General features: G+C 48.2%; 12 protein-coding genes across 12 annotated transcripts; 6 read left to right on the top strand and 6 right to left on the bottom strand.

Moving 5' to 3' along the window:
- Positions 1–366: 366 nt before the first annotated feature.
- Positions 367–1,617, top strand: N7471_005972 (putative integral membrane protein; the record flags this gene model as incomplete). The annotated part of the gene is made up of 3 exons (XM_057278691.1): positions 367–531; positions 585–1,084; positions 1,146–1,617. The coding sequence occupies 3 exons, from the start codon at positions 367–369 to the stop codon at positions 1,615–1,617; spliced, it is 1,137 nt and encodes a 378-aa protein (XP_057138301.1).
- A 256-nt stretch (positions 1,618–1,873) lies between these two features.
- On the top strand, positions 1,874–2,895 carry N7471_005971 (uncharacterized protein; the record flags this gene model as incomplete). The annotated part of the gene is made up of 4 exons (XM_057278690.1): positions 1,874–1,951; positions 2,007–2,072; positions 2,124–2,220; positions 2,279–2,895. The coding sequence occupies 4 exons, from the start codon at positions 1,874–1,876 to the stop codon at positions 2,893–2,895; spliced, it is 858 nt and encodes a 285-aa protein (XP_057138300.1).
- Positions 2,896–3,380: 485 nt separating this feature from the next.
- On the top strand, positions 3,381–4,340 carry N7471_005970 (nitroreductase family protein; the record flags this gene model as incomplete). Its single annotated transcript, XM_057278689.1, has 3 exons — positions 3,381–3,827; positions 3,902–4,016; positions 4,078–4,340. The coding sequence occupies 3 exons, from the start codon at positions 3,381–3,383 to the stop codon at positions 4,278–4,280; spliced, it is 765 nt and encodes a 254-aa protein (XP_057138299.1). The 3' UTR covers positions 4,281–4,340.
- A 969-nt stretch (positions 4,341–5,309) lies between these two features.
- N7471_005969 (uncharacterized protein) lies at positions 5,310–7,121 on the top strand (the record flags this gene model as incomplete). Its single annotated transcript, XM_057278688.1, has 1 exon — positions 5,310–7,121. One exon carries the CDS (start codon positions 5,310–5,312, stop codon positions 7,119–7,121), a length of 1,812 nt encoding a protein of 603 aa, XP_057138298.1.
- A 544-nt stretch (positions 7,122–7,665) lies between these two features.
- Positions 7,666–9,018, bottom strand: N7471_005968 (PTH11-like integral membrane protein; the record flags this gene model as incomplete). The annotated part of the gene is made up of 5 exons (XM_057278687.1): positions 7,666–8,042; positions 8,101–8,542; positions 8,604–8,671; positions 8,728–8,764; positions 8,830–9,018. The coding sequence occupies 5 exons, from the start codon at positions 9,016–9,018 to the stop codon at positions 7,666–7,668; spliced, it is 1,113 nt and encodes a 370-aa protein (XP_057138297.1).
- Positions 9,019–11,034: 2,016 nt separating this feature from the next.
- N7471_005967 (CapA family protein) lies at positions 11,035–12,165 on the bottom strand (the record flags this gene model as incomplete). The annotated part of the gene is made up of 1 exon (XM_057278686.1): positions 11,035–12,165. The coding sequence occupies one exon, from the start codon at positions 12,163–12,165 to the stop codon at positions 11,035–11,037; it is 1,131 nt and encodes a 376-aa protein (XP_057138296.1).
- A 394-nt stretch (positions 12,166–12,559) lies between these two features.
- On the bottom strand, positions 12,560–14,278 carry sreA (siderophore transcription factor SreA; the record flags this gene model as incomplete). The annotated part of the gene is made up of 3 exons (XM_057278685.1): positions 12,560–13,371; positions 13,426–13,928; positions 13,998–14,278. The coding sequence occupies 3 exons, from the start codon at positions 14,276–14,278 to the stop codon at positions 12,560–12,562; spliced, it is 1,596 nt and encodes a 531-aa protein (XP_057138295.1).
- Positions 14,279–14,338: 60 nt separating this feature from the next.
- N7471_005965 (uncharacterized protein) lies at positions 14,339–14,549 on the top strand (the record flags this gene model as incomplete). Its single annotated transcript, XM_057278684.1, has 2 exons — positions 14,339–14,498; positions 14,521–14,549. The coding sequence occupies 2 exons, from the start codon at positions 14,339–14,341 to the stop codon at positions 14,547–14,549; spliced, it is 189 nt and encodes a 62-aa protein (XP_057138294.1).
- A 1,430-nt stretch (positions 14,550–15,979) lies between these two features.
- N7471_005964 (TVP15 family protein) lies at positions 15,980–16,556 on the bottom strand (the record flags this gene model as incomplete). Its single annotated transcript, XM_057278683.1, has 4 exons — positions 15,980–16,152; positions 16,220–16,309; positions 16,370–16,485; positions 16,537–16,556. The coding sequence occupies 4 exons, from the start codon at positions 16,554–16,556 to the stop codon at positions 15,980–15,982; spliced, it is 399 nt and encodes a 132-aa protein (XP_057138293.1).
- Positions 16,557–18,528: 1,972 nt separating this feature from the next.
- On the top strand, positions 18,529–20,147 carry N7471_005963 (uncharacterized protein; the record flags this gene model as incomplete). The annotated part of the gene is made up of 4 exons (XM_057278682.1): positions 18,529–18,642; positions 18,704–19,739; positions 19,803–20,056; positions 20,112–20,147. The coding sequence occupies 4 exons, from the start codon at positions 18,529–18,531 to the stop codon at positions 20,145–20,147; spliced, it is 1,440 nt and encodes a 479-aa protein (XP_057138292.1).
- A 204-nt stretch (positions 20,148–20,351) lies between these two features.
- Positions 20,352–21,101, bottom strand: N7471_005962 (uncharacterized protein; the record flags this gene model as incomplete). Its single annotated transcript, XM_057278681.1, has 2 exons — positions 20,352–20,665; positions 20,750–21,101. 2 exons carry the CDS (start codon positions 21,099–21,101, stop codon positions 20,352–20,354), a joined length of 666 nt encoding a protein of 221 aa, XP_057138291.1.
- Positions 21,102–21,297: 196 nt separating this feature from the next.
- N7471_005961 (FAD-dependent oxidoreductase) lies at positions 21,298–22,697 on the bottom strand (the record flags this gene model as incomplete). The annotated part of the gene is made up of 6 exons (XM_057278680.1): positions 21,298–21,641; positions 21,695–22,070; positions 22,131–22,234; positions 22,291–22,394; positions 22,454–22,591; positions 22,672–22,697. 6 exons carry the CDS (start codon positions 22,695–22,697, stop codon positions 21,298–21,300), a joined length of 1,092 nt encoding a protein of 363 aa, XP_057138290.1.
- Positions 22,698–23,351: the final 654 nt, after the last annotated feature.

The following is a 23,351-nucleotide window of genomic DNA, read 5'->3' as shown; positions in this document are numbered from 1 at the left end:
TGCCAAAGAAACCAATTGTTTTTTATCATTAAACGTGATATTATTGTTAATTTCGACTTGAGTCTCTCAACCTCCACCTTAATGCGAACCGTTAGTCTGTGCCGAATTTGTTATGTTACTGGTTCTTTCTTACTATAATTTATTCCCTAAAGATGTGACCTAAAGATGTGAATTATCAGATGCCGAAATACCGAAGCTGAACGCGTATTGCCCCTGGTCGGGGTTTGGGATGTTGGCACGGGCTAGCTTCGACATCCGTGCTGCAGACGGGTTGGTTTCACATTACCTATTTAACATCATTCTCCAGATATATTTCATTTGGCGAGTTTTTTTTTTCTTCTTTCTTTTTGGCTGCGATAATGTGAGATGGTTGTTACCTTTCCTATAGAGACGCCAGCCCAAAGGCAGGTCTTGGGCGTGGCTATCGCTTTCTCCATCCTAGCTGTGGTAGCAGTATGTCTGCGACTGCTAGCTCACCATCTTGCGCGTAAAAGATGGATTTTGAGTGACTATTTCATAATTGCCGGCGGTGTGAGTACTCGCCAAATCAAGTCAAACAATATCAACCATGCTAACCAATACAGATCTTCGCGGTCGGCCTCCAGTCCGTCAGCATCACCGGCGTGCTACAAGCGGGTATCGGTTATGATCATGTCACTACAATTGCGGGCACATATGGAATGGAGCCTATTACGAAACTTCTTCAGCTGATCGTCCCATTGCAATTTCTCTGGGTTCTGAGTCTCAGCTGTACAAAAATATCCATCTTGTTCTTATATCTTAGCATCTTCCCGGTCACTTGGGTCGTGCGGGTCTCCTGGGCAACAATGGGTGTAATTATAGCCTGGACTATTGGGACAATACTGGCTGGGTGTCTGATCTGTCGTCCGTTCGCTTTTAACTGGGACCAGACTATCCCTGGCGGATCGTGTGGTAACCAGGTTACCTCATTCACGGTGACAGGGGTTATAAATCTTGTTACCGACGTTGTTGTGCTGGTGACACCTATGCCGCTGCTGTATAAGCTGCAAATGGCAAGGTATAAGAAAGTGACATTCATCACTATCTTCGGGCTGGGAGGAGTGTAAGATTTGCACCACCAGTGAAAGAAACGTGAGAGGGTTTTTTGCTAACCTGGAATATAGCACATGTATCATCAGTATTCTTCGTATCTCCATACTCTCGACAATGGACTTCACCGATATCACCTACTCGATTCCCCGTGCCAACATTTTCAGTGGCCTGGAGCCCTGTCTCGCTGTCATCCTCGCTTCGGTCCCTATGATGCGCCCCCTCCTGGGCCGCTCAACAGACACACCTGAGGTGACAGCTCGCCCATCGAATAAGTCTTCGTCCCCGTCTGGAAGATCCAGGTCTACTGGCGATAGCGAGTTCCAGCAGCTGCAGGATGACTCTAGCGTGCTGTGTTTGCGGCCAATGGGGCCAAAGCATGAGGTTGGCGTCGCAGTTCAAAGTCCCACAGAGACGAGAGAGATATCCCGTGGGAGCGAAGATTTTCTTGAAGCTGGAGAGAGCAGAGATGGGGCTCAGACGCAAAAAGGAGGCTGGGGGATTTCAGTGAAGCAAGAATGGGCTGTGATGCATGGGCGGAAGTAATATCAAACCCTCTTTCCTAAAACTCTGTATATACTAAAATAGGAAATATACGCCTTACTGGGTAGGCATCCAGATGTAATTCGCTCTTTCCAAGACTTTCATTGTTCTTTCCATTCACATTGCCCGATTGTTTATATGACATTGTTTCGGACCGGCATGGCTTTCATTTCGAGACCTCGCGTGTCAAAATATTTCTTCTGTTGAAAAATATCTTCTCGAAGAAACGATTCTCACGATCTCGTCAGTAATCTACAGAATGTTATTCAGATATCTTCTCACGTTGGTGATCCAACTATGCTGGGTTGCTCTCGGGTTTGCCCAAGACGCGACAATTGTTTGTTTACCTCCCACAAAGCCATCAAGATATTGAGTAAACTAACAACATACAGACGATTCCATGGGTCACAGATGCGCCTGATTACTTCCAGGGCTACGGGGCCAAGGCCATAGGCGTTGTATGTATCTTGTCCGCTTCTCTTGTGGTTCATAACTAACAACCAACGCAGAAAGATGCAACAACGACCTACGGAATCAACTGTCTCTCGGATCAAACAGCTTGCCACAGATTTACTCCAGATCTGACCGTTATCTACGGACCCAGCAGTAAGAATATAGCAGCCCCCCCGGCCCAAACAGGACGCTATACTGACTGTAGATATAGCATATGACATGATGGCCAACGGCTACAAATTCGACTTCACCTCAGGTTGCACACTCACGGGCTCTCCGACACCCACAGGCGCATCTTGCACAGAAACAAAGTCCTCGCATGAAACTAGTACTATCACCTCGGCCACCGTGCTTGTTCCAGCCACGGGTGATGATTCCACCCTCGGAATTTTCCCTGCAACCTTGATCGTGACCGATACTGGAGACTTCCCCGCGCATTCTACCGCTACTGAAACCAAAGCTTCTGTCAATTCTGATGCTTCAACTAGTGATTCAAGCTTAACTGCGCCTGCGACCGCGACCGCGACCGCTAATCCCGTTAGCTCAGCCTCAATTGGGTTCCTGAATTCGACAGCCATGATAACTGGTGCCCCAGTTTATTTCGGCAATGGAACTTCGCCGGCTAACAAGAATGGCACGACAGTGACGGTGACCGTTCTTGCTAGCTCTATTCCGTGTCACTGTGAATGTGACTGCAGACAAAACCAGACCGCTAGGGCCACTGTCACTATTACTGTCCCAATGGCGATCAAAAACCACGGAGTCAAGATGGCTGCGCCCGTGGCATTGATGTGCGGAATCGTAGCTGGCGCTATGTTCTGGATTTGAACTTGAGTTGTGAACTAGGAGTTGGATGGTTTATTTTTGACCAGAATGGAATTTTGCCATTTGGATATCAACCATATCAGAATTTCAACCTATGGTGAGATAGGGTGGATTTTAGGAACAGAATAGTTCGAATCTGAAAATTTGATTGGTTTACAATTAGGAATAAATTCCGCACGGCTTTGTCAGTATAAAAATAGAAAAAGATGCTTGGTAACGCATTGATAATGCTGATGCTGATTAATTGTGGGTTTCGGACGTGCTTACAATGTGCTTACAGGGGTCCTCCGGAGGTCGGGTGTCGGAGACCGTCAATTCCGTCCGACGTGAAAGTTGGGTTGCACTGTGATTGGCTGTAAGTGGCCACTTTACTCCGAGATGGAGCCCCTGTGGATGGTGGGATGGGGAAAGAAATCGAAAAAGATTTTTGAGATCTTACGATTTATGGATTTATGGATTTATGGATTTAAGGATTCGCAATCCACATTATGTATAAAACCCCCATCCCAGTCCACCTGTTGTTTTTCCTCCTTGGTATCGCTCTATATCACTTCACTCCGCTACTAATCATCCACCTGTCTCCCTTCAACACCTTCACAATGGGCTCCACTCAACCCGAATTCAAGAACACTGCTACTTCCACTCTTTTCGAGTTGGTGAAGTCTCGCCGCACATACTATGACCTCAAGGGCGAGAGCCCCGTTTCTGACGATGTCATCGACCGCATTGTTCAGGACTCTGTTCTCCACGTTCCCAGCTCCTTCAACACCCAGACCTCCCGTGTTGTCCTTCTGCTGAAGGAGGAGCACAAGAAGGTGTGGGATATTGCCATTAACGTCATGGAAGGTCTGGTCGCCGCTGGCCACGTCCCTAAGGAAATGTTCGAGACTTCCACCAAGCCCAAGCTGAATGCTTTCCGCGCTGCCTATGGAACCGTGCGTTTGCCCTCCCCCAATATGGCTCCATTTTGCGTCAAAATGGCGAATCAACGGCTTACCTATTAATCTAGGTCCTTTTCTTTGTCGACTATGAGTCGCTCGCTCCTATTAAGGAGAAGTTCGCTATCTACGCCGACAAGTTCGACCCCTTTGCCCTGGAGTCGAATGCTATGTCTCAGTACCTTGGTATGTGCTTTCCTTTGGGCTTTGATCAGAGCAAGTAATTTGAAACTAACTATCATTCAAGTCTGGACTGCTCTTGAGTCCGAGGGCTTCGGCGCCAACCTTCAGCACTACAGCCCCCTCATCGATGAGCAGATTGCCAAGACTTGGGACCTCCCCGCCTCATGGAAGTTGGATGCCCAGCTGGTCTTCGGTGTTCCCAACTCTGAGCCCGGTGAGAAGGTCTTCGCTCCTATTGAGGGCCGCTACAAGGTGTTCGGCAAATAAGTATATAAAGACGCACGCATATCAATTTAGCACTCACGAATGAAAGAGCAATAATTTGGATTTTCAGTTTCAGGAAATTATGCAAATCTCGAAATGAGTAGGCCATACTTCACATACTCCAAACCCACCTCAGCAAGGAGAGGACATGCCTGATATGACGTCGTATGCATGTAGGGTGATCATGATCAACAAAGCTTAGTCGAACATCGAAGTTAACTCTAAAGTTTGAGACCCTGAAGATCAAGTGCAGACCAGAGGAAGTCTCAATGATGATCATACGGGAATAGCGGTCTGACAATAACCGAAGATTAGCTTGATGCAAGGTCCCGTTGTGTCCCTTCGGCCTCGGAAATCAGATTCCGTGATGCCGTGCACCCGATTGGATGAAAATTTCGTAGGAAGAAAGATTGGGCATCAAATTATTGTGTCAATCATTGACGATCATGGGTGACGACGTTGATATACATTTGATTCGCAATTCATTCTCTAGTGGCATTTGGCATTCCAAGCATAATCTCGGGAGTGGATCTACTGCTCTCATGTATCTCGCATATGATTGCCATGTTTCTTGTCTTTTTCTCTGCTTCCGAATAGAAGAGAAGATCTCGAGTTTCAATATGGGAATAACTATCCCTGAATCTTGGTGCTTGGGAAGAAATCGCTAGACATAACTATAGATATACCTGTCATTCTTGAAACACAAACTAGATCCACTATTTAAGAGTATACGCAAGCTTCCGCAAGGGATTCCGATGCCCACGATGGCGTGAATCATCGATATGCAGGAGGTACGTTGTACGTTGTCCATTGTAGACGTTATACATTGACGTACTTTGTAGTAGAAATTACAAAGTAGATGCCTGACCTTATATTTGTGGATAAAATCGAAAACTCCACCAACTCCACTCCATCTTATCACCAATTTAGCCGTTTTTCGCCTTGCTCTAAATAAATTTTTTTTCTCTTCTTCAACTCCCCGAATTGCACTCATAGCAACCTTAGGACCGTCGTGTTTCTGTCAAATTGACAATGTCATTTGAACCGCACGGTGCAGACGCACGTGCCAATGGGCACCAGAATCTAGATCTTACCCTCCCAGAAGGACAAGATGGAGACTCAGCGCCAGTATCCAGCCGGTCTTCAATGTCCTACACAAGGACATACTCGACACCAGTGACCGGGGCGCAAACCCCCGATCCACTGATGGGCAACACCAAGGTCGTGGATAGAATCGCCCTCCAAAACCTCTCTATCAATGACATGGACCGTGAAATCAACGAGAGCTACGCTCTCGATACAACAAGCAAAATGAAGAACAGAAAGCACGCAGACTCGGTATCTCGTTCTCATCAGGACGGCTCCGACGAAGAATCAGGATCCCCGATCCGCAGCAAGCAAGGCATCCCGCCCGAGCTCTCAAGCTTCACAGCCGAGCTCATCTTAATCTTCGTCTGCTCAGCAGGCCTAATGCTCTTCTCTTTTCTGCTAGGCGACATGCTGGCCCCGCAAGAACAAATCAAAACAGCCCTCGGTATCACCAACACCCAGCTCCCCTGGGTCGTCGGCGCCTTCAACACAGCCAACGGCCTATCGGTAATCATCTCCGGCTCTCTAACAGACCTAATGCCACCAAAGCTCCTCATGGTCGGAGCCTTCGCCTGGCTCGCCGTATGGAACGTAATCGGCGCATTCACCCTCCAGCCATCCCGCTACGTCCTATTCTTCGTCATGCGCGCCATGCAGGGTCTCGCCATCGGCGTCCTCGTCTCAGGAAGCATGAGCATCCTCGGCCGCGTCTATACACCGGGTATTCGCAAGAACCGCGTGTTCTCAGCAATGGCCGCTACCGCCCCGTTCGGGTTTTCCCTCGGCGCAATCCAAGGTGGAGCCTTGTACCAACACCTCCCGTGGATCTTCGGCTCAAACGCCATTATCTGCGTGCTGTTGTGTGCGGCTGCTTGGTTCGCCATTCCACCCCTCCGCCCCATCGCAGATGTCTCCGGTAAAGAAGCCCCGTCGATCAAGCAATTCGACTACATTGGCGGCATCTGCGCGGCCGGCGGTTGCGTGTGTCTCCTGTTCGGGCTGACGCAGGGCCCCGTCGCGTCTTGGTCCCCTTACACGTACGTCTTGATCATCGTTAGCTTCGTGCTTTTCGTCGGGCTCTTCTTCGCGGAGCGAAACGCTGTCCGCCCTCTCATCCCTAACCGCCTCTGGCGCACACCGGGCTTCACTCCGTTGATGATCGCGTACTTCCTTGGCTTCGGGTCCTTCTTCGGCTGCTGGCAGTTCTATGCTATTCAGTTCTGGCTGCGTATCCAACACGCCAGCCCCATTGCTGTTGCGCTGTATCATATTCCCAACGCGCTGGTCGGTGTCCTGGCGACATTGATCGTCGCCCGCACTCTGCACCTCGTTCCCGGTCACTATATCTACGCGGTATCCATGCTAGCCTTCACGCTTGGACCAGCGTTTTTTCTGCCGCAGACTGCCAACACCAGTTACTGGGCGCTTTCGTTCCCGGGTATTTCGCTGGTAACATTCGGGCCTGATCTTGCTTTTGCGGCGGCTTCGATCTTCATTACTAGTAATGTTGAACGGTCGTATCAGGGGAGTGCAGGCGCTTTGTTGGTTACGAACCAGAATCTTTCGTCGGCGATTATGACTAGTGTTGCTGATGCTATTGGGACCCGTGTGGATACAGGCCCGTCTGGGGAAATTGGTCTTGATGGGCTGCATGCTATTTGGTGGTTTGCCCTTGCGTCACAGTTGCTCGCTGCGTTGGTCACGATTGTTTGGGTCAGAATTCCCAAGGAGGAGGAGAAGGAGCACGTTACTTGATTTGAATTTTACTCAGTTGTTTTATTTAGAGATAGATGTTTTAGATCAGGTTTCGGATATTACCCCCATTCGATATACATTTTCCCGTTGTTAGAGCTAATAACACAACACGTAATTGATTTTGAGTGACTAGCATCGTTTCATCACACTACTATAGTCCATTTATATATAAATATGTATAATAAAAAGGTATAGCCACTGGGTAGGCTTTTTACCGGTACCATCTCTAGTATCTTTTGTGTTTGCATTCCTAGGGCATCTTATTTTGGCTATATTTTGTTGTAATTGAGGAATTATCTATATAAACCGTATATAGTGACGTTGTTAAAGAAAATGAAAAGACAGAATTGTCAGTTGGCCACCCAGCCCCAAAATATATATATCAAAATACCGAACCCAAGCCCATGAACGAAAAAAACGAGAGGTTGCCACCAAAGTATAATGTCACAATGAAACAATAAAAAAATAAACGAAAAACATCGTGCGTATATCCAAACGAACGTGAAAAATATATGTATATCGAAACGAGAGAATAAAAAGGTCGTCAAGCATCCATAACCAGCCTATGCTCACTGGTACTCTTCTTCAGAGTAGCCTCCTGCATAATGCTCATCTCGGTGGTAACCTCAATACCGGCGAGTGAACTGTGGCTGGAGTGGTCACCAGGCTTAACATTGATCGAATACATATCGTAGTCCTTATCGTGGTTCTGGCTAAACAGCTGGGTATGACGCGTCTGAGTGCGAGTTCCCGTGAGATTTGTCACTGTGGCTTTGTTGGCAGCATAGCGATTGGAGCTACCTGCGGAGAGAAGCCTAGGGAAGATACGGCTGATGATGGGTCGCAAGAATGGGAGACAGGAACACATGATGGCGACGTTGCATTCTGCAGCGGTCCAGTAGGCAGCTCCGACGTTGCTGTCTATTTAGTGGATTAGCATTTGGATCAGTGGATTGGAGTAGACAAAAAGGTGACGTACAGGAAGTGTCGGGACTTTTTGCTACTTCGCGTAAACTAGACAGGCGGAGAATGCTGGTGACCACAACCAAGATACCCATGGCAAAGACACCCATTAGGGCGATCTTCTGTGTGCGGGGCAGCTGTAGCTTGGAAAGTAACGGCATGGGCAACAATAGTAGTGCGATATCGGTTACAATGTTCATAGAAGCATTGAAAAACCAGATAGCCTCGAAGTCGAGACAACTGCCTGGCAAGTCCTTGTTCCAAAATTTGGCCACCGGGACGCAGTTCACGAACCCGCTCACAATGGCCCACGACGAGTAGGTAGCCACGATTGCCATCATGGCATAACAGGCGAGGCGGAAAGGTTTGCCGGGAAAGATGCGTAGATATTGGAAGAGAATGGAGAATTTCGTGAATGCCAAGCTGGCGTTGTACATGGGAATTGCAGCCCACAAACACTGAGAAGAAGTCAGGTTAGCTTACACTAGCAAAGAAAATACGTAAAAGAATGAAACGTACCTTAAGTTGTTGCTGCAAGACATGATTGGAAAGAAGTGCTGAGTGGACGCCCATATTATAATGTAGTTCTATCATTCATGTTAGTGCGGTGGTTCTTGAATTCGCTGATGGATCGTGAACTTACGGGCAGCGACGAGTGCAAGGTATATAATGGAAAATGTCTGCACATATGTTTTATTAGCGAGCTACTCATTTAGCTCTGGGTGCGGCTCTTCGACTGGCATACCAAAGAGATCAGAATAGCCCAATCTTCACGACCGGTGATTTTCATCAAGCCAAGTCGTGCATAGAACCGCATTGCAACAATGACAATTGAAATGGTGGTAAGTACGGTAGTCACCACCAATGCCCGTCGGCCGTGAGAGGCTCCATTATCATCCTCTCGAGGAAACAATGTGTGAATTAAGCCGTGCATATCGAATATCGAAGTCAAGGATCAAATGTAGCGAGCGTAGTTGTAAAATGAGCGTGTGGACTATGTGCAGATGTTTCAATCGATCATATCCAGTTTAGCGGTAGCACAATGGCTTCAGGTCAATGCAGCTCACTGCATTGGACTTGGGATCGAGAGTGCCAGGAAATTGAGTCTGGTATCAGAATAGAAAGTAATCCTTCTCGGAGACAGGGAGCGGAGACAAACTCATTTGAACATGATCTCAATGTCGATCAAAGTTTGCACAAACTGCGGAGAACCATTTCACAAATGGCACGGCCCAATATGGGTGGTCGATTCATGGGAAATCCCCACAGAGTTCGAATAGTCTGCTCAATAGCGCCGCACCAGCTGGTGATCCCATGTTGCGGTCCAGATTACTGGGAAGCCTTGGCTCGCTTAAGCGATAGCTCCAGTATACACCATGTGGCCTGGGGCCTGCACCCTATGGTGTCCAGTCAAAACTTCCTTACAACATAGAAGCCTTTAGCGCGAGAAGCTAGTCGCCGAATCTCCACCATAGGCAGCACATACGGATCCCCGCCAAACAATGTTGCGAGGGGCCCACATAACGGGGTAAAGATTGACATGGGGCTGCCAACTCGGTTATGGGAAACCCGAGCAATCTTTTCAAGTTTCCTCGTTGGGTATGGAAGTTGAGAACGGGCCTCTGCGTCTGTCCATAGGACCCACTTTAGTGGACAGTATGCGGTGGTTTTCACTGGCTGCAGATGTCGTTTTCTAAAGAAAATTAATGCAGGGTGGCATTGGCCTGGTGCGACCATTTTAATAATATTGATGTTGCATGCTGGATGATCCTGGGGCCAGCTGGCAGTGGTATCCGGTTACTGACGAAGTGCACGTGGTGTTGGGTGCGTGTCCATTGTTGAGACACATTCTACGGAGTACAGATCTTGCAAATGGCGTGGTAGAACATGTGAGTTAGACACAAATCACCTGGGTATGATAGACACTCGAGAAAGGACCTCGGTGGAAAGGAAAGAAAAGGAAGAAAGGAAGCAAGTTGGATCGACAAGTGATCGTTCACACCATTTCCTAATCGGACTAGAGCACTCGCCCCCTTATTGCTCCTCCATTTTGATCTCCACGACTATTCAAATCTTGCTATGTACTTCACTGCTCTACACTCTGTACTGGAGTATTGTTCGTCCACTCACTCTACTGCATAAACACCCCTTTGCCATCACAGACCAGTACCAGTCAGCCGTCAAAACATCTATGGATGAGTGTCTTATTTTGCAGGGGAGTTGTGAAACAACGTAATGATCGCCACCGTTCAATAATGAAGTGGATAACCTCCACACAAAAGAGCTATGGAATGAGCCAGCGCACGGAACTTGCCATGGCTCGTGTCACTGGCCACGGGGTATTATTATGCTGAACGCCGTCCACAGCTGCGCCGCGTCACTTGCATATCGGTTGCCTCGGGATATATTGAGGCGCACGGACAAGCTGATGGACAGGGACAGACTACTTTGTACTTGAGTGCAGACCTCAGGTCTATATTGGAACGCTGAGTATAGGAAATATACGATGCTCGCGTCATCGCATTGCTGTATCGGATATGCAAACATATCACACAAGAATAGTCAGCCGCTTATGCAGCCTTGTCATGTCTTTTTTATATATATTCACCCTTGTTGGTGTTGCAGCTAGAAGGATAAGAAGAATTACCTGCAAAATATAGAATATAGGCGATGGAAAAGGTGTAAACTATGATAACTCATTTTTCCATATATAACATGTGATTCAATAGAATGAGAAGCATCTGAAGTTAGCTAGTTGAGATCTACCTTATAGACTGATTGCATCACAATCACTTCCACTCCCGAGGCTAAAAATCCCAGAGATCTGGGAAAGTATTTGATGAAAAGCGGCCCCATCTCTTGGCCATGTATATCATGTCCAATAGTGTGTTTTGCATGGTGGACCTCGAAGAACATGATGTCGGATTCAATCACTACATACCCTCGAACTCTACTCTCCAGACAACTCAATAATAACCTCCCCCTCATCCCCAAGCCCTGCCCTCACAGTTGTCCCCAACTCCCCACTGAGCTCACGAATCCTCTGCCTCACCCACACATGATCCGCATCTCTAGAATCCAACAACATAGCCCTAAACCGCTCAACACGCGTAGGGAATATCTCCAATCTCTCCAATCCAAGCCCACCACCACTCTTCTCCCTCACAACAACCCTCCATAAAGCCCCAAGATCATTTCTATACTCCTCATCCAGGGCATAATCATCCACAAAGTCCCCACAGCCGTAGATAACAAGCTTCCCATGATAAACCTCGACCCCCTGGATATGATGCGACGAGTGCCCATGGACAATATCCACCCCACACTCATCGATCAAGAAATGCGCCAGAGACGTAATCTTTCCATCCGGCTGCCATGCATAATTCGGTCCCCAGTGAACCGAAAAGACCTTCAACGCAGGCTTGCTCTCCTCAGAATCAACAAGCATTTCTCGCAGCCGAGCGCGTGTGTCACGCGTGTAATCGAACAGATTGAATCCCGGCACGCTGGCCCACACGCGCGGGTGGTCAGAGGCCGAGTATATATGCACCGCGTAGCGGTGTTGCTGGCCTTCGTCTACGGGCTCCGAGGCCCTGGGTAAATGTAGCACTGCAGGCTTGCGTGCATCATCGGCTGTTTCACCCGCCCCTGCGTAAGCGACGTTCGCCGCTTGCAGTGTTTGCACGGTCTCTGTGAGACCCTCGGTGTCGAAGTCGAGGGTGTGGTTATTCGCGAGACTGGCGTAGTCGATACCGCCGGCGTGCAGAATGGGGCCTAGGTTTGCTGGGTGCATGCGGTAGTTGAATACCTTGTTGGGCCATGGGATTGGGGCTGTTGTTACCGCGGTTTCGAGGTTGATGCATGCTAGGGTGGAGGACTGGAGGAGGGGAAGGGCTGTTCCCCATGGCGAGGAGGGTGTGTAGTTTCCTTTTTCGAGGAGGGTTGGATGGGCTTTTATAAAGGTTGTGGCGATGCGTTCGTCGTGCTGGTTGGTGACGTGCTCTGGCATTAGTTGGTCGAGCAGGCGGCCGAGCATTACGTCGCCTGTGAATGTAAGAGTGAAGGCTTTTGGGTTGGACATTGTAGGATGTGGCCAGTTTGAAAAATTGGAATTGGAATTCGAATCGGCTGTATAGAGTTTTTAGAGCGGATTTAATCTTTTACTTTCAATTGAGTTGATCGAGGTTGGATTTGGACCGTCGGAAGTCATTATGACATCGGTCCTCATGAAGTCCACGGGTAGAAGTTAAATTACATCTACATTGAGGAACACTTAAGGAAATAGATAGCGATTTCACATTAAAATACAATTCATTTGACACACTTTTTTTAAAAATAATAACACAGCCAGGGACAAGACACCCCAGTAACGTGAGTGGTATCTTTGTGCGCCATTTATCTCACAAGAAACACCGATTTGCAAAACATTATCCGAATATCATTATTTTCGTCACTGTTTGGGCGGACGTCGAAATCTATCGTCTCATCTCTGCAAGCTCGCGCTCCTTTGCTCTGAGCATCTCGCGCATCTGCTCAGCTTCGCGTTCAAGTCGGGCACGGCGATCAACCGAGTCTCCCAGAGATGCAAGGCCAGGCAAAGGCTGCGGCGGGTGAGGTGAAGGGGAGATAGAGTGGTGAATAGAAGGTGGGCGTCCAGGATTGGTATCCGGGCGAGCCTCGCCCCGAACATCCGATTGGTTCAGAATGGAGGAGATGGAGCTGAGACGACCCGGGGGAGTAGGATTGGCCGAAGACATAATCGGAGGCAGTTGATTTGATCCTGCTTCCAATGTAGACGGGGCTAATAGAGTCTCTGTCGCGGTCTCGGCCAATGTTCGTTTTTTAGGAAGGTTGAGGGGATTTGGAGACGCGGACCGTCGCCCGTACTGAGACACGGGCGAATGTCCCAGTCGTTCCACCCCTAAAGGTTTGGGTAGGCTGTGGGAGATGGAGAGACCATGTGCAAGGGGCACGGATGAAACATTGTAACCGGTGAAATCAACCGGCGGTGGCGCAAAAGGCAAGGCTCGGGGTGCGTCTTCGGTTTTTCCAGGCATCATCCGATAGTGATCCGCAGGCTCACTGCTCATATATCGATAATGATCGTCATGGCCATGCGCCAGGGCAGCAGGTGATGCCTCCGGGGATGCCGATGAGCCATTGGAAGAAAGGGTAGCAGCAGTGGGAGACTGATCTCGTAGGGCGGGAACAACGCGTTTGCGACGTTTGATGATAGACTTTTTCATATTGGTGGGGCGATAGCATCCGTGGAGCTTATAGTACAATCCTGCGTTGTGTTAGAGAAATCAGACCATCAAGTCTATACGAAACCCAAACTTACCACAAGCGTTGCAAATGGGGTGGCCCTGTTCGTCACGCCGCCACAGAGGAGTCACGGTCGTACCGCAATTTTGACAAGCAACCAAGGTATTAGAGCCATCGGCAGGAGCAGGGATCTTCGCCTGTGGCTCCTCTTGCGTCACAGGCTCAAGCTCTTGTGCTGGGTGACGGCTCCACGAAGATTGGATGGCAGCCGCTCCTCGGGGAGCGGACTTGTATATCCGGTTGTTGTATGCCGGGCAACCATCGCATCCTTCTGCGCCACCAGTGCCATTACAACTCCCACCACCAGGGCATGACCCCTTGCAACCACCACCTTCCGAGGAACCTCCACAGTGAGAGGCTGCAGGAGGCGGTGGTTTCTCAGCACCCTCTGATTGCATCCGATTCCGTTTCGTGGGACGAGCGACGTTGCGAGCCTTGAGGTAGAGACCGCAGGCGTTGCAGATCATCGCTCCCGTGGGAGAACGACGCCAAAGAGGAGTGCTTTTCGTGCCGCAATTGCTGAATAAAAGAGATTCGGTCAGCCGTTGTAACCTAAGTATCAATCGAGGGCACCCAGTCGAGACTCACCTGCATGAATGGCCCAGGAAAGTTGTGTCTTTTTGGCCAGGAGATGTTTTCTCGCTCGGGATTTCATTGTGTCCAATCCATTGACTTGATCCAGGTTGGCCAGATTCTTGCACCATGCCATCCTCCCGGTAGTGATCTGCTAGATGTTCACGACCTGCCTGCGCTGAGGAGATCAACTGCTGCGCAGCATCCAAATCTTCCGCTGACGGTTGTCGCATTGAAACGTCCTGATTCCGAGGCAGAGAGTGAAGCGCTTCCATTTGTGGGATAGACGCTAACATTACAAGCTGTGATCCGGGCCAGGAATCCTTCGGCCGTTGTGATTCTTGGGAGGATCGAATATGAACGAGACGACGGAAGCGAAGGGGAGAGTGAAAATCCTAGAATGTGAGGGCGATGTCGCACCACAGTCGAGAGCAGAATGCACCGTATCACTCAAAAACCAAATGTCGGTCAAGCTGACGGGTTGGAGAAAGATGGGAAACTCAGTCCAGCAGGAAGGTATGCAGCCACAATGCTGCAGGCTCGGGGGAATCGCAGGGCGGACGGTGACTCGGGATCGCGGTCGAAATGGAGTGAATTCGGATGCCGCCACACAGGAGTCAGGATATCGAGTGTCGAGTAGATTTAACTAGTCGACCCGCCACCAAAGATATTAACCGGCTTGTATGGGAATAGTGGCGACCCGACGGCGTGAAACAGTCAGGTGATAGTGATTGCGACAATTGACAGCACACCACAGGGTCTGGTCTGACTAGCAGGCGATCGTGGGGAACGGTTTCGTTCGGGGAGCGTGGCCCGATGCAAAAGTGACGATTAGGGAAGCAGGGATTGGTTGAGAGGTTAGGGAGCTGCAAGATGGTGATCACTCCGCGTTAGGACTGGGCAAAGTGGGCACACAAGATGTGATGGAGACGATAAGGACAAGTATTCGAGTATAGTGGGAAGAGAGGTCAAGGATGGGGAAGACTGAAAAGGATGGAAAGATGAAAAGGAGAGAATTTGAGACAAAGAGGCGAGACTGAATTGCTTATCGCCAAAGAAAGGGATTGGAGTTTATCGATCTAAGTGGAAGGGGGATCGGCATATCAATCTATCACACTTTATCTACCGTTTGCCGAGAACATCAATCTCATCTAATCATTCCTCTCTTTTTTTACTTTCTTTTTTTACTTCTTATATTCAAAACGAAATCTCTGGCGATTCTGCATGATTCTATGTTCCCCCAGGATATGCAGACTCCACCTATGACCTGATGAAGTTTAGGAAAAGTGAAAAAAACAGTGGAAAATGTGGAAAAGGTGGAAAAAGAAGGGAAAAGAGTGGGAATTACACCTTGCCCAAGTGAGGCTAGAGTGGGGCAATGGTAGGCAATCGAATATATCAGTGGTGTGATTGGTCAACATGAATGACTAAATACTGTCATCAACTCTCTGGATGGTCCGATTGGTTCCTCGGAGATGGAACAAGCCGAAGTGATATGGCCACTCTGTACTTTTGGACGGAGGTAATCTACTACTACCTACCTACCTAGGTAGGTACCTAGGTATGTATGTACATACCACATGACAATCTCCGCAGCCAAGAAGTCCCTGCACTAGTTTATTTATTATCAGATGATCTCTCACCGGATACTGCAATAAGAAATCAATAAATCATTAGAGCATGCCATGCTGCTAGACAATGCTAGCCCACCACGTCCAAATATAGTACAGGTAGGTGTCTCTCTGTCCCTTTACGCTGGTATCAACAAAAATATCGGAGACCCAGCAACATCCCCCATTCTCCTCTTCAAATCCCCTTCTTTATTATCACATCCTTTGCCGATCAATTTCAGACTCAAGGACATCCCAAGGTCATTGCGCTCATCGAACATCGCATACCGCATGCCGAAGGAAACTGCCTGAACAGACAGTATCCATCATGGTGTCAACGTGACAGGAAATTTGTCATCACCACCTACGGAGTACTCAGGTGGCAGTTTAGACCTGCTCAGCACCCCAGCCCTGGTCAGATTCGCGCATGTTCGAAGGGGGCTCGATAGACGGAATGAACTCGAGGGCGACGTATCCGAGACCGATGAAGGCGATCAGCGAACCATCAATGATGCGCAGCACGTGGTCGTGCAGCAGAATGGAACCGATAAAGATGTAGACTGTTGACGGAAGTGATTAGCCACCGAAGTTCGCCTCTGATTGAAGGCGTGCAAAAGTATAACTTACAGACACCACGGCCGAGGAAGGAGAAGAGGAACGACGCATAACGGTACGCGTAGTCCGGGACGTGAGGGAGGAACTCCAGTCCGCCAACGACTAGGATAATGTTAGCGCTGAGTATTGACGTTGTGAGTTCGGATTATCGTAGGAACCTACCGAGACCAAAGACAACGGCATATGCGCCCAGGATGAATGAACTCCAGGTACCGGTGAAGAAGTTACTGATACCACCGAGCACCATAAACACGCCCACAGCGATGTTGACAAGACGGCTGCAATGAATCAGTATTGGCACAAATGTATCACACGAAGAGCCAACATACAAGATGTTTGTGAAATCCATTGCGATAGCTTTGTTGAAGGGTTAATGAGATGAAAGTGATCTTCAGGGTCTTGTGCTCGCGAATCAATAATGCGGAGGGGGAGTCGTTAGGCTGCAAAGTTTCGACGAAGGAAGAATTGGTGTCGTGTGACTAGATTTGGTCTTCAAAGATGCTAGGTTAGCTTATGATACGAATACATATGCCGCTTGGTCTCGCCAATCGCTCAAGCGATGATGGAAGTTAGGTTCGCCGGAGTTTGCCAGGCCGGACCGTAGTTTGCTGGTTCTATAACAAAGGTAAACACACCTTTGAGACGACACAGTGGGTCTGAGGGGAGCTATAATGAGCAACACGCGTTTGGTCAAAAAGCTTGCCAGGGTTTGAATGAAGCAGAACAGGGGGAAAGTGGAAATGAGGGCGTCGACAGCTGCTGCGCTGTCGCAAGCAGCGGGTCTGCCAAGGCCATTTGTAACTCACGTGATGCGCCACTGGCCAGTGCGGGCGCTATGCTGTATTCGGCATAGCGTTTTCTTGACATGGGGCTTCACTCGGCTATCATTGTCAAACGATGGATGCGACTTTAGGATAAAGGTTAAGGTTGGTATCTGGCATACTGCAAGCTTCAGCTAGAGCCTCAATTTCAACAGTCTCAGTAAAATAGCGGAGATCTAGAGATATAATTATGAGCAGAGAGTGAGAAAGAAGACAGACGATTGAAACCCTACGAAAACCATACTATATCTATGTGTCTACTCTATGTACTAAGCTTGATGAAAGATATTCTCTTTATGAGACAGAAACTCAAGAATATGTAGCACACAAAGAGACTTTGCAAGAACGCATGACACATGGAACCATCGAACCCTTCAAACCCTTGTAATATAGTGAGCTTTACGCCTCCACGCATCAACTGTTTATAGTTTGTACATCGTGTTCCTTCCCGTGAGCATAGATATAACATTACTATGGGTATATCACTGTTTGTATCAAAGATTAACTATGATGCCATGAATTCGTGATTCATATATCTCAAATTTTTACTGCTCTTGATTATCTCCGCCAATAATAGATCAAGCATAAAACGGAATAATGTTGCTCTCTCTTTATCTCAACAAGGTCTGCAAGTTAAAATTGATAATTTGGACTGTTTGATTGCTTAGTGGGGTTCTGTGTTTCATTGGGCTTTTGTGTCGGACTAGATAGATTATATACCAGCTCGGAATTGAGTTAGATGGCATCGAATTGTGTTTAGAATGAAGGAAAATTTGTAAAAGATAATGGAAAAGGTCAGTATAGAGATTCAAGGCAAAAGTAGTTTACCCCGAAAAAGCAATGGGACCCCGCAGTACAATAAAAGGGCCCGAACCCCATATTAAAAACACAAAGACAACTACACAGCTATATGTGATTGGTTAAACTACTGTACCCATTCAATCACGAGAAGCTATTGTAGGCAACACGTTTCCAACAAACCCCACGAACTCACTTCAAGGGACCCTAAAAATGCTCTGCATGTCCAGCGGGCCCGCAGCAAATCATTCAGCTGGTGCAACTTGCGATTTGGTGGAGAATCTCACCCAGTGCATCATCATTGGCCCAATCAGTTGTGCTGATCGTCAATAAATCATGCACATAACGTGCATGTATCATCCCTCCATGCATGGATATACGAACTAGGGCAATATACAGAGAATAACTGGTTGAATCTCGGACTAAATTACCAATATTCCACGATACGAAGACTGCTTCTATTAAAACCTACTCATTGCTGACGGTACTACTTAGTTTATGTCATATAACGTCGATGCAAAAGTATATGCTTCAGATTCTGTCTTGACTGCACCTTCCTTCCCCCTTACATCTTTATCTTGGACTTGACTTTACAAACACCTGCATCTTTCTATCACAGTATTATTGCTTACTGGGTGGACTTCGAGGGCATAATCAAATTGAGCTTCAGTGTGATTCTTAATTTGTCATCTCCGAATCATCATGGAGGATATCGTACCAAGTAAACCATGGCTTTTCAATCTGCGCTCATCCAAGCAACTGATCGGCCTTGCTGTCTTCTCAACCACTTTCACTGATGGATTTCTTTATGGGATCGTATGTGTTTATACCCTTAAACTGTCAAATGGCAGTACTGACCCCACGGGTTCTCTTCTAGATCGTATCTGTGCTTCCTTTCTCCCTAACGGTTCGGTTCGGACTACCAGAGGCTGACGTTCCATTCTGGACATCAACCTCGTTGGCCGTCTTCGGTTTCGCAATGGTACTTGGCGCCCCGATCGCAGGCTGGATTGTCGGAAAATGCGAGAGACGCCAAATACCATTCCTAGGAGGCCTCTCTTGTGCATTCGGTGCCACCCTCTCGTTCATGCTTGGAGTCAGGCCATGGGTGATTATCGTGGCAAGGATTTTCCAGGGTCTATCTGCGGGTGTTGTCTACACTGCCGGCTTAACGCTGTTGGTGGACACGATCGAGTCGCACGAGCTGGGACCCTGGATTGGCTTCGGACTCTCGGGCATGAATTTTGGCGTGCTCGTATCACCTACTCTCGGAGGAATTGTATATGAGAAAGCAGGGTTCTATCCTGTCTTCATAATGGGTCTTGGCGTGGTCCTCATTAACTTGATCCTCATTCTGCTCATGATCGACAGAAAAACTGCCGAAAAGTATAGAGGGCAGAATGATTCCAGTAAGAGTTATTCCCTTCCCAATGGAAGCTCGAGAAAAAGTGCCGTTGCAAATGGAAAACGGCGACTATCAACAGTTGAAGATGGTGATCCAACCATCACAACACCGCTCCTCTCACGCTACCGCGAGACCTCTTCTGCGGTTGCAAAAGATCCTTCTTGGTGGACTATTGTCGGAGGCTTTCTTCGAAATCATCGCATATTTGCTGCGTTATATGGATGTCTCATCAACACGATCTTGGTTAGCGCCATGGATGCCGTCCTCCCGATTTTTATCAAGCAGACATTTCATTGGCTTTCCGGCGCTACGGGGACCATGTTTTTAAACTTAACCATTCCGTCATTGATAGGTCCATTTGTTGGAATGTTCTCAGACAAATATGGCGTTCGGTTGATTTCCGGTCTTGGGTTTACGTTGGCAGCTGTAGCAGTCGCTGCCCTCGCCCTGATACAACACGACAATACCACAAATAAGGTCATGGCGTGCGTGATATTATCTGTTGTTGGTAAGCTCCGACCTAAGTTCCTTGAACGTCAAAGTTACCCACAGATTTGCTCACAATAAACAGGGATAGGGCTCAATACATCGCTGACCCCGTTGGTTGCGGAGATACCTCGCATCGTGAATGCCGTCCAAGAGGAACAACCTGATATATATGGCGATAAAAGTGCAGTCACTGAGGCTTATATGCTCCTTGATGCGGCATTTGGCGCTGGGACTGTACTCGGCCCATTGCTTTCAGAACTTGCGTTTGAGAATTTGGGATGGACTGGATGCACCGCCATGCTGGCGTTTCTGAGTGTGTCGGCCATAGTTCCAGTGGTAAGCGGCTGTGGTTTATTCGATGTTTGTTGAACATGGTTGCTGACTTCAAAAGGTGATCCATTTGGCCCCAAATCCGAAAGGCCGGTAAATCATATATCGGTGATGTATGTTCATTGTTTCCCTTTTTCGTTGCGAGCTCCTGACAAATGGGCTGAGTGAGGAGAGATCAGTATCCTAGATCAAAGGCAGGAATCCTTGTACGTGAGGGAAAGACGCATAATTCTGTCATTCTTTTTCGCTAAGATACATTGACAATATCCCGTTCATCACCACCATAAGCTAGTATGCAATCTCAAAGTTCCTCAATTACTTCCTGCCTTTTCTCCAGTCGGACTTCAGAGAGGCCATTGGCAAACCGACTCATGCGCATACGATCCTGCTCTAGCGCGTTATATATTTCATCCAAATCAGTTCCAATCCCGATCTCGGCTGCGGTCTTTAAGCTCCGTGAATCGAGACAAGGAGCAATGCTTGTCCATATGCTTTGAACATTGTTAAAAAATACCTCCACTGCCAAGTCGCCCATCCCCCTGACCTCTTTCATCAATATTCTAGCTTTGTGGATTTTGCCGTCTGCCAGCTTGACGAGATTGTTTAAATCGCCACCTGTACTCATGTAACGTCAGAGTCCGCTTCCACGTGTAGTATAGCATCGCAAATCCAAATCCGCAGATAGAAGTGAGGGCATACCGTATCTCTCAACAACCAGCTTCGCGAGCTCACCGAGATTGGTAGCGCCCTGCTCTCGATACCGGTTGTAACCCCCTTCTTGCAGAACCATTGTTCGATCTTCCCACGTAGTTTTGGAAAGTACGTCGATCTCGTGGTAGTTGGCCTCGATTAGCTTCTTGATTGTCTTCTGCACCAACTCGTGAGAGATTGGCCTTGCTTTGATCAGGGCGTCCAGAGCCATCGCCAGCACTATCTCAGGACTGGCCGACTTTGGGTCGGCAAGTCCTGTGCCATGTAGAGGAGATCTACCAAACTCATTCAGGACTTTGTTGATTTTCAGGGCTGCTTCTTTGGACGTAGGTGCTGACATCGTGGAGCAATTGATGAAATGTTTATAGATGGAGTTGACTGATTCCCTTGCTGAGTCTCAAATTGAGCGTTCGAACAATTATCAATTGACGTCACAATGGCATATACAGGCCGAACAGACTTTGCAATATATACATGCGAAGACAAAGCTCCGACACTGACTAGTATACAACAATTGATGTGTACAACGCGGGTACTCACAGCCTAGCGCGGGATTTGTTCTGCAGAACCTCCTTGACCAAGGACACAGCGGAATATGCACAGCCGAAGGATGCCTGGTAGCCAAATCCTCCATGGCCGTAGTTGTGAACAATTGCCACACCGTCAACCTTGTCTTTTTCAATGCGAGTGCCACCCTCTCTCAGCGGGCGCAGGCCAACGCCGTGGCGAATGATATCCAACCCCTCAATTCCCTGTCCCTTCTTAACGAGACTGGGGCAGATATCGATGCAACGCTTCATGATGCGGTTGGCAAGGTTCATATCTGGGATTCCGCTCCAGTTGTGCTTTTGATAAGAGCCACCGAGGATCGTGCCACCACCTAGAAGCAATAAGCCAACGGCCTAGCAGTAAAACCTGCATATAAGATCTTACCTGCAGCACGAGTCATAATATACAACGCCTCATCTTCTCCGTCGTCAGTGCCGGATGTCGACACCATGGGACCGGGGTCGTTGCGGACCACGACGATCTGGCCACGGGCGGGATACATCTTGTCGTCGAGAACACCACCGAGGGTCTTGGATGATAGGCCAGTGCAGTTGATCACGACGTCAGCTCTCTGTCCGGTGTGGTGGGCATTTGCCGCGTCAGCGATATGCTTGAAGACAGCTCGCTCGAAAACAGCGCCGTTCTTGATACACTGACCGACCAACCACGGCAGGTAGACGGCGGTGTTGATACAGACAGATGTGAACTCCTGGCCGTTGTCCACTCCGGGGGCTAACTGATCAAGGGGGACGCTTTTGAACTAGACTCATATTGTCAGTCTGTAGAAAGTCTGTGGCACCATCTCACGGTTAAAACATACATCAGGCACGACATCTTTATACCACGGGTTTGGCTGAGTCAATTCCGAGAACCACTTTCCGGTGTCTGTTTCTTGATCCTTCTTTCGGTTGTAGATCAAGGTGCCTGCATTTTGTTAAGGGGTCTTCGGATGCTGACCAGGTGCTGGGGAGAGGTCATACCTCGGAAGTGGATACCGGCCTCTGGGTACTTCTCCGTGATTTCTTTCAATGCTGGCCAGGTATCGCGCTCCCATTTATGATGAGCACTTCCCTCCTTTCCCACCCTATAGAAGACCCACTTGATCAGAACTTTATCGAGGAGTCAGTTTCAGTTTGATCATACGGCATATAGTTGGCACCGGCCCATGGGGATGCATATTCAATATCATAGTCTCCAGGCATATGTTTTGCCAGCACGGTGATCTTGTTGGCGGGGTCTTGCGAGAGCAGATATGCGGTGGTCAAACCAGACACGCCAGCGCTGTTACATACGTTAGTGGAGGTTCGAACCCAGTTCCTGCAGGGGTGAAGCTAGAGAAAGTTGGAGCTCGGGGATCTTACCCCAGAACTACAATGTTATTTGTCATAATGGACTCTTTGACCTCTTTGAAGTTCTAAGCAAGATATAACTATGAACAATTGACACCGGGGAAGTCCTCCTTAAATGGGGGAAGCTAAGACGAGCGGGGTGAGGGGACAATCCAGCTATCTCATTTAACCGATAAGGGTCTGGTAAGGTCTGTTAAGGTGTGGTAAGGGTCTGATTACCTCACTTTGTATTTGGCCTATTACGGGGATTCTACCGCAGCGGTGTAAGCTCCAATCCAATCAAATACCACCAAAAAAATAAATAAACACGCTAGGGACTTTTAGTGGAAACATGGGTGGATACTCTGTACACGGTCAAAGTTTTAAAATACAACTCCGCACTTATGCGGAGGTGATGCGTACTTCGGGTCAATAGATTGGAAGCATTGTAGTTATAGATATATAAAGCTTTTGAGATATATCTCCACGCTTTTGATTCTGAAATCTCCTAGACCCTCGATTCAGTCTTCAATTATTGAGTGATTTCACTCGGACCCCCAGCAAGGAGCTCCGTAAAGTTCCGCTCCATAACTCCGGACTCCACTCCGAATTGAACATTATCGATCACATTTCATCTCTCTCCAGGGCTCTTCAATTACCTCAATTTACTCTCACTTTTTTCGTAAATCACTCTTCTTTGAGATATTTTCGAG

This window comes from Penicillium samsonianum (assembly GCF_028829775.1).
Source record: "Penicillium samsonianum strain IBT 33392 chromosome Unknown utg000003l_segment0_segment0, whole genome shotgun sequence".
NCBI lineage: Eukaryota > Fungi > Ascomycota > Eurotiomycetes > Eurotiales > Aspergillaceae > Penicillium > Penicillium samsonianum.
This window is presented reverse-complemented; position numbering and strand designations above follow the sequence as displayed.